Source organism: Octopus bimaculoides, chromosome 7, assembly GCF_001194135.2.
Source record: "Octopus bimaculoides isolate UCB-OBI-ISO-001 chromosome 7, ASM119413v2, whole genome shotgun sequence".
Lineage (NCBI taxonomy): Eukaryota > Metazoa > Mollusca > Cephalopoda > Octopoda > Octopodidae > Octopus > Octopus bimaculoides.
Genome location: NC_068987.1, coordinates 41728444 through 41738432, shown reverse-complemented (window position 1 = coordinate 41738432; position 9989 = coordinate 41728444). Strand labels below are relative to the sequence as shown.

Below are 9989 nucleotides of genomic sequence, written 5' to 3'. Positions count from 1 at the left end.
TATATATATATATATATATTTGTATGTGTATATGTAAATATGATGTATACTTATGAGTATGTGTGTGTGCAAATGCATCTACTAAAGGTAATAAAATATATGTATGTGCATGCTGGTGTAGGATAAATGGCGATAACCATACCTTTTATCTGGTGTTTCTTTCATTTTATTCTCATTTTTCCTCTTATATAATTGTATTCCTTGATTCTCCAGATAGAACCATAAACTAATTAAGATAGTGATTTGAGAAATATGATAGGTTTTGAACCCTTATGCATCTTACAAGCAGCCTTTAGAAATTCTACAACTCTTAATAGCTTCACTTGCTTCACTATGTAACATCATGAGCTGGTCAATTTAAATTTTCTACCCACTCTGTTTAAAATCACCTGAAGATGGCAGATTTTTGTCATGATGTAATCTAAGAACTCATCTGTAAAATGATGCTGAAACAGCTGTTAATTTTAAATCCCATTTGTTATATATATATATATATATATATATATATATATATATTTATTGTGGAGTACCTAACTAACTTGAAACAAGCAAGCACAGTTTTATGATTTATGGTGCCTTAATAATAAAATGAGCTGATTCATTGCTATTAAAAATATGGCTTGTTTTTTTTCATTTTAAGAACAAATAATGATTACACTTGTAGTATTGTCTTCCTTCATACTTTCTAGGTTACACCTGTAAATCAGATTCTGGAGATTCAACAGAATCCATTGCTGTTGGCAGTGTTGCTGGTGGAGGACGATATGATGGCCTTGTTGGAATGTTCGACCCAAAAGGCAAGGAAGTACCTTGTGTTGGTGTCAGTATTGGAATAGAACGCATTTTCGCCATTATGGAAGCTAAAGTTTTGGTAAGATTTAGAGACATAGCAGAATGTTTTACTAAAAATAATTTCAATTTCAACAGTAAATAGCCCCTCTTTCAACAGTATTTATTATCTTGCTGTCAGACTACTAAGTATGTAACACATATTCAATTATTGATTGTAGCTATTTCACTTATTAATGCTTTGGGAAAGGCATCAATGTTATAAAATCACATTTCTGTTTGCCTCAATCAATAAACTTATTCGCATTTTAATTGGTATTTTTTGTCCCATAAAAGTCAAACAATTTACTTTATTGTCAATTAGCACCTGGTTAGTTCTGTTCAAATAAGCCTAAATCCCAAAGCATTCCACTCATGACCACTCTACCAAATATAGTATATCTACAATTACATTATCCAATGTGTACCACCTTTTCTTTAAGATGATTTTTAGGGAAATTCAGCTGCTATTTCTAGCATGTTGAGTGATTTTGTAAAGCACCTTCATTAAATATGTTATCATTAGTATTGGTATTGTTATTTAGCATTCCAGCTAGACCATCTTGCCTTGTTTTGCAGTATATCTAGGACTACATTAATTAATGCATCCTTACTTCTGTTTACGATAGTAAAATATGATTTAAGAAAGATTTGACTAAATCCCTGCATAAATGTTCCTCTCTTACTCTTAAAATTGACTCAAGCACTTAAAACAATCAAGTGAATGCCTGATACATGTTAACCAAGTCATACTTGCTTGTGAGAGATGGCTGTGGGTTTTTATTATTTTAATTAATCTGTTTTGCATCATTAAAACACAAATGAACATAACTTTTGTAGATGTAAAATGGTTTGGAATATAAGGTATTGGACTATCAATTCAAAGACTGAGAGTCAATATGTACCAAAGGTGTTGTTGAACACTTAAAACTGGACACATTGCTTTTGATAAGCTGTAGACACAAGTATCTTTGCTTCACTAATTCATCTACTATCAAATACATTGAGGTACACACACCCTGGCACCCCTTCTTATATCACTGGTTTCTGTAATTTAGCCTTGCACTTTTTCTTAGAGTCTGTGACACAACCTGCTACCCTTTCTTGCATCACTGGTTTCTGTAATACTTGTGTGTTTTACTAGTAGAGTTTGGTAGTTTAATACCTTACCTTCCTTCTGAAAAAGGATATGATACATCACTGCAGATCACCCAAAACATGCATTAAATAGGTAATGGAATGTTTAGACCGATAGATCAGCATGATTTCTAAGTGAGTATCATATTTTCCTAATCTTATCAAAAGCTGACCACCAGTTCCCAAAACCCTTGTGACCTGTGGCAATGTAGTTTTGTAGTGATTTGTGAATTTTATAATATAATTGTATTAAAGTGAATGATATATCTGTATTGTTATTTCAGAGTGATAATGCAAAGATTCGAACGACCAGTACAGAGGTATATGTTATTTCAGCTCAAAAGAACTTACTTGAGGAACGGATGAAAATTTGTTGTGAACTTTGGGATGCTAAAATCAAAGTAAGAATGATGATGATGTTACTGTGATTTAGCCCCAGGCCAGCCCTGGTTGTGCAGTCCTATGATCAAAGCCACTCAAACTATGATCAATCCATCATATTTTGATCAATAGTGTACTCTGGACTACACTATGCCAGGAACCTCTTTTAAAGGTAGCAGGATGTGGTTTGATGTCTGTCTGGTTGTTGTTTCTAATAGACTGTGGAACCACATAGGAACCCTCTTGTTGGATCATTTCTTGCAGTGATGTGGAGCCTCAGATTTTGGTGTTGTATGTGGAGGTGGAGATGTTTGATTTTGTCACTGTGTTGTGCTTTTGGTCCAGGTGCATTACCATTCTTTTACTTTGTCTACCAACCAAAACTAGACATCACTCCCCATCATAGTTATGTTATTAATATTTAGTTGCAAAAGCAATGATTCCAAAAATTTTCATTCAAGATGATAATAGTCAAATTTCATTTGTTCAGTTGTTAACAATGTCTGATTTGTTAATGTTAACAACTCTTCTGTTGGTCATGGTTAAATTGTAATAAGACATAATATATATTAGCAACAGAGGTAGTATTAATTAATACCAAGAGGTAATGTTTATCCCCACCTAAGTGGGGATAAATATTACCTCTCTGTAATAAGACAGTCTATAACTTAAGTATCTATAGTTTGTTTATGAAATGTTAGTATTTTTATATAGGATTTGTGTTACAGAGAACAGTGGTTACACAGTTCACTGCATCATCATGTCTAAAATAGTGACTTTCTTCTTTGTACCATCTTTTTTCTTCATTAGACCAATTATATTTCTCATCTTGAAGAAATTTCTATTTCTAAATCTTTTAAACATTAAGGACATGAAGACAAGGAAAGCCCCTTAGCCGTCAGGAATCACTGCCAAGAAGATTAAAATTTCCAGTGGTGTAGGATGCAGCTTAGCCACCCATATAGTTAATCAGATTTTTCAGAAAAGCACCATCCCCAATGACTGGTGTAGTAGTATTATAATTAGCTGCTATGATGCCTTAGATAGAAACAACTACAGAGACATTAAATTGCTAGACGAAGTCATGAAAGTTACTAAGAGAGCTATAACTCAATTGATTAGAAATAGAATTAAACTAGATGAGATGCAATTTTGGTCTTGTACCTGGGAAGAGTACCACAGATGCCATCTTCCTAATGAGACAGCTGCAGTACTTGGCCAAAAGTAAATCATTGTACTTAGCCTTCGTCACCCTACTCTGTAATATGGTGGTCTCTAAGGAAGTTAGGAGTAGAGGAGTGGCTCATTAGAGCTGTACAAGCCGTGTACAGTAGTGTTGTCAGTAAGGCCATAAGTACAGTGATGATTTTAGCATACAGGTAGGGGTTCACCAAGGCTCACTTCTTATTCATTATGGTCCTCCAGGCCATAACAGAGGAATTCAAAACTGGGTGCCCATGGGAACTGCTATATACTGATGACCTTGCTCTTATTGCAGAATCTTTAGCAGAATTAGAGAAGAAATTTCAGGTATGGAAACAAAACCTGGAATCAAAGGGCCTTAGTGTTAACCTAGCAAAGATCAAAGTTGTTAGTAAGAAAGAAGATAAAGCTCTCTTTCCGACAGGTAAATGGCCCTGCTCAATATGTAGGAAAGGAGTTGGAAGAAATTCCATTCACTGCACCCAGTGTAAACTATGGACACATAAAAGGTGCAATGGAATCTTTGTATGTGGCAGATGGGCAGGAACAATAAGCACTAAGAGCACACAGGACTTAGATTCTCTCAAATGCCCAGGAGGCTCTCTTCAGATTGTAGATAGCCTCTGTTAGCTAGGTGACCAAACTAGTAATGGTGGAGGGTGTTCTGAAAGTATTGTTTCTAGAATAAGAATTGGGTGGGGGAAAGTTCAGAGAGCTATTACCTCTGTTGGTAACAAAAGGACTCACTCTCAGACCGTAAGGTAGACTATATGATGCTTGTGTGTGAACTGCTATACTCCATGGTAGTGAGACATGAGCTCTGAATGCAGAAGACATGCATAGATTGGAGAGAAATGAAGGTAGTAATCTCCATTGGATGTGCAACATCAGTGCCCATGTACAAGAAAGTGTAAATGTATTAAGAGAAAAGTTGGGCATTAAGGGGAATCAAATGTAGCATGCAAAGGAGAAGATTATATTAGTTTTGACATGTGATGCGTATGAATGAGGACAGCTATATAAAAAAGTGCCGATCATTGAAAGTAGATGGTACCCACGGAAGAGGGAGACCCAGGAAGATGTGGGATGAAATGGTAAGGACTGATCTTAGGATATTGGACCTCATGAAGGAAACGACAATGGACCAAGATGTCTGGTGATACGAAGTTTTTGAGAAGACCTGCCCACATCAGTGAAACTGAGTTCTAGAAGCGCTGTGTCCCACCCACACTTAAAATTTCTCACTCACTCTACCACAACAAACCAAACTACATCCCTTCTCTTCCCCACATTTCCACTTCATGTACTAAGCTTACTCCCCACCTCCCCAATCCTGTCCTCTGGGCCCTGTGCCACTGTATTATTGCTCTCTGCTAGCTCCCAACCTGTCTCAATAGCACAACTGTTTCTGTTTTCATTCCTGATCTCTCTCTCTCTCTCTCTCTCTCTCTCTCTTTTTCTCTCTCTCTCTCTCTCTCTCTCTCTCTCTCTCTCTCTCTCTCTCTAAACACCTGTTTCTGTCTCTCTGCCTCACTATAACCTTTCATCATCCAGCAGAAAATCAGTGTCCCCTCCCCTCTCAAAAGAGTTTTCCCTCCCCACTTTTTGTTATGCCTTGCAAGTACTTGGTGGCCCTGTCAGTGCAGGCGCCACTTAAAGGCACCCAGTCCACATTGTAAAGTGGATGGCATTTGGAAAGGCAACCAGCTGTAAAAACCTTGCCCAAACTGACCTCGCTTGTGCTTGTGCCATGTAAAAAGTGCTAAGTCCACTCTGCTGAATGGTTGGTGTTAGAAAGGGCATCCAGCTATAAAAATCCTGTCAAAACAGCTACAGATGTCTGGTGTGGGCTTCTGCCTGGCTGATTCTTGTCAAACCATTCTACCCATGCCAGCATAGAAAGCAGACTTTAAACGACAACAATTTAAAGAGATATTCTCATCTATTTTGATTTACTGTGATTATTGACTATTAATTGATATATGTTGTCTTCAAATCATCCTTTTTGTAATTATCAGAAAGTTGTAAAGTGGCAGACAAAATGTTTTATGAACTTTTACAATGTGAGTTCAAATTTTACCAAGATTCATTTTGTCTATCGCATTTCTAGTACCAATAAAAGAAGGTATGCTTAAGTATTGACTATTTCTCCCATTATTTGTGGCCAGTGCTAGAAATTATTATTATTTAAATTTTGGTAGCAGAATAGCTGAAATGGGAACTCACCAAATTAAATTTTCCACAATGTTTAATTTTATCTCTCTTTACATTCTAAGTTCAACAACTGCTTGAGATAACTCTGCCTTTCAGAACCACCTGCCACACAAGGTAATGGTGATAAAATGAATTGCATAGTGTCAACTGCCTGTAAAACTTGCAGTTTGCCTATAACAAACATACAAAATACCTTATTGTTGTTTCCTGTTCTTCATTACAGACTGAGCATTCCTACAAAAAGTCTCCAAAATTGTTGGACCAATTCCAGTATTGTGAAAACAGTGGTATTCCTTTGGCCATTATTATTGGAGAATCTGAAATTGAGCAGGGTGTTGTCAAACTCCGTGTTATTTCTACCAGAGAAGAGGTAAGCATCTGTTTTCAGAAAGGGAGTAGAATTTCAACTGAATGTAAAACTTCCTGTCAAATTTTTATTGACCTTAAGGACAATATTGTAGAAGCAAAAGGGCAAGCATCTGCTTGATTAATTGCTCAAAAGTCTTGTGTTCAGATCCACTGCAAGCCTGTCATTTTACATGTACCTCAATTTGCTTGAATTAAGGTTATGTAATGCAAAGACATTTAGGGATTTTGTATGAGATAGATTATCATGCAATCAAGGGGAACATATATTTTCTATTTCACATCAAGAAACTAGTACCAGACCAGAAAGATTTCTAAGGCACATTCCCAGTCCTTTTTTTCCTTTTTTTTTAACGTCTTTTAATATTATGAAAGCATATTGGCTGACAGTTTAAGGAGCTGGGCTACAAGCCACATACAATTGTAATTTCACACCTTACTGCAACCAAGGGATTGTATTACTGAGCAAAGTAAATAATCCTGCTGGCACCAGTTTAATTTACTGAACCTAATTAGTCTCCACTCCATCACTGAGTAGTTTGTAGTAGGAAGTATATCTCAATATAAAAACAAATGCTTCAACAAGTAAATCATCTCACTGATGTAGTCATGGAAAAATGGATGTAAAAATAATTTGTTTTTTTTTTCTTCCAAAATTGTATTATGTGTTTTACAACCTTTACATCATAAGACAGTGCCAAACAACTTTATCAAGGATGCATTATTATGCCATGTGTTCCCGGCAAAAACAGTTAACTACAGGATGTTTGGGCTAACTTTGACAGTTTGCATATAAGGAAAACAAAAACAGTATCCTATCCAAAAATAAAAGTGTTTTTAAAAAATAAAAAAAGTTTCAACTAGATTATGGCTGAGAGATAATAGTTTACTCAAACTAGCTGCTCTCAGCTTCTATCATGGCCTCAAGACAACTCTGGAACCCGGTGTATGCATTCCTCACTGTATTCCTGGAAAGATCTTCGAACACCTCCTTGATCTTGGCCACCAGCTCAGCCATGGTACTGCAGGCAAAGCAGTTGGTGTCTTTCTCAACTAAGCCCTACACATAATAATCCATGGGATTATAATCAGGAGAATTAGGAGGCCAGAAATTGGGACTGGTGAAGTCATAGAAATTGTCCAACAACCACTTCTGGTGGCATGGCAAGGAATTGAATCCTGCTGCCACACATATGGTCTTTCATCAGCAACCCTCACCAGCCAGGATTTGACTGCTGTCTTCAATAGCTTCACATAGCTGTCTGAATTGAGCTTAAGACCCTTTCAAAGATGTGGGATGGCATGACATTACCCTCATTGGAGACACACCCAAAGACTATCACAGTTTGGGGTAATTTGGTTTTCATAATGTCCATGTCATGTCTTACACCTTTATTGTGTTTACAGAGCATTGAACAGCAGTCATGGTGTCAGTATTTTGATACCTGGTGTGAATCATAATGATACAGGTAACTTTTTACTAATTTTCAGATGACTTCCAGTCCTCCATGTCAGCTAACTTTTTTTCTATTACAACTTTAATCTTTATGCTCTCCAACTCTGTTGACTGTTCATCAATACATCAAGCTGTCCTTAAAAAAGTGGGCATAAAAAATCATCAAGTTTAGTCCAAATGCCTTATATATCCCAAATAGATATCAATGACAGGATATAGCAACAGCTTGGTTGATTTACTTCTAAATAAATAAATATCAAAAGAAAATATATGAATAGTTATTCCACATAATTCTAAAATGTATCACACATATATCATCATGATCATCATTTAACATCCGTTGTCCATGCTGGGAAGCTGGAAGGCTGTACCAGACTCTAGTCTGATTTGGCAAGTTTTCTATGGCTGGATGCCCTTCTTAATGTCACCCCCTCTGAGAGTGTAATGGGTGCTGTTACGTGCCATTGGCACAAGTGCCAGTTGCATGACACCAGTATCTGCTATGACTATGATTTCACTTGGCTTGCTGTGTCTTCTTCTCAAGCACTACATAATGCCAAAAGTCTCAGTCATTCATCATTGCCTCCATGAGGCCCAACACTCGGAAGATGCTTTTCACGTGCCACCAGCATCAGCTACCTTGCCTCCATGAGGCCAACACTTGAATGGAGCTTTTTATGTGCCACTAGCATGGGTATCAGTTACATGATACCAGCATCAGTCATGACTACAATTTCACTTGGCTTCACGGATCTTCTCAAGCACAGCATATCACCAAAGGTCTCAATTGCTAGTCATTGCCTCCGTGAAGCCTAAAGTTTGAAGATCATACTTCATCACTTTGTCCCATGTCTTCCTGGGTCTACCTCTACCGCAGGTTCCCTCCACAGTTAGTAATCGGCACTTCTGTACATAGCTGTTCTTATCCGTATGCATCACACAACCATACCAGCACAGTCGTCCCTCTTGCACACCACATCTTATGCCTTTTATGCCTAACTTTTCTTTCAAGATGCTTACAGTCTGTCATACATGCACACTGACATTGCACATCCAGTAAAGCATACTAGCTTCATTTCTTTCAAGCCTATGCATGTCCTCAGCTATCACAGCCCATGTTTCACTTCTGTGTAGCATAGCTGTTCACACAGGTATCATACAGTTTGCCTTTCACACTGAGGAAGAATCCCTTTGTTGCCAGTAAAGGTAGGAGCTCTCTGAACTTTGCCCAGCCTATTCCTATTCTTGCAGCTCTCAGAGCATCCTCCTCTGCTACTGACTTGGTCACTTAGATAATCGAAGCTATCTACTAGCTCTAGAATATCCCCTTGGCAGTTGATGGAGTCTATTTTCTGTACATTTAACTATAATACAGACTACATATAGTTTGTATTATCACAACTGTCTGATGAAAAGTCACATGAAACTCTGAGTAATGGTTCGTGAAGAGTTTTTATTTTTCAGCTTTCATAAAATAGTGTGCGCGCATGTGTGTGTGTTTATATATATATATAGTGTAGGTATCAGTTAGAGAGGTTTAATACCTCTAAGGGATAATTAAATCCATAGTTGCTCCTAGTTATTACCTGGGTAGGTACAGTCTTTTGTAAGGTTGTACGGTAGCAGGTGGTTTGGTTGGTAAACCGTAGTTTAGGTTATATAACTTGTGGTTTTCGCTGGTATGCCTTAAGGCATACCAGCGAAAACCACAAGTTTCCCATTTTTATTATATCCATTTTCTTCTGCTATATATATATATATATATATATATATATATAAGCTCCAAGTTGATATTGGAGCCCAATGCAGCCCTCTGGCTTGTCTGATCCTGTCAAACCATCCAACCCATGCCAGTATGGAAACAGATGCTAAAAGATGATGATGATGATAACTTGGTCTTTGATTTCAGTTGTAAACTGATCTCAGGCAAATTGATCCTTTTAATTCCACACTGGGCATTCCTTAATTGCCATGTAAGTCATAAGGGAAGTGAAGAGAACTTTAGCAAAATGTGTGATAGGTCTTGTGTGTGAGGTGTTATTTGTTTTAACTGACACCTCTCATGCTATGTTTGTTTAATCATTAATCATCATCATCATCATCATTTAACGTCTGCTTTCCATGCTAGCATGGGTTGGACGATTTGACTGAGGACTGGTGAAACCAGATGGCTACACCCGGCTCCAATCTGATTTGGCAGAGTTTCTACAGCTGGATGCCCTTCCTAACGCCGACCACTCAGAGAGTGTAGTGGGTGCTTTTACGTGTCGCCCGCACGAAGGCCAGTCAGGCGGTACTGGCAACGGCCACGCTCAAAATGGTGTATTTTATGTGCCACCTGCACAAGAGCCAGTCCAGGGGCACTGGCAACGATCTCGCTCGAAAGTCCTTACACATGCCGCGG

At 37.7% G+C, this 9989-nt stretch overlaps 1 protein-coding gene across 1 annotated transcript in view; it reads left to right on the top strand.

Annotated features, from left to right (window-relative positions):
* LOC106883735 (histidine--tRNA ligase) overlaps positions 1-9989 on the top strand; it is a 112929-nt gene that overhangs the window by 98769 nt on the left and 4171 nt on the right. Inside the window, exons 10-12 of the mRNA XM_052969549.1 lie at positions 690-871; positions 2250-2366; positions 5987-6133. Coding sequence (XP_052825509.1) covers positions 690-871; positions 2250-2366; positions 5987-6133 — 446 coding nt within the window. The remainder of the gene's footprint in view (positions 1-689; positions 872-2249; positions 2367-5986; positions 6134-9989) is intronic.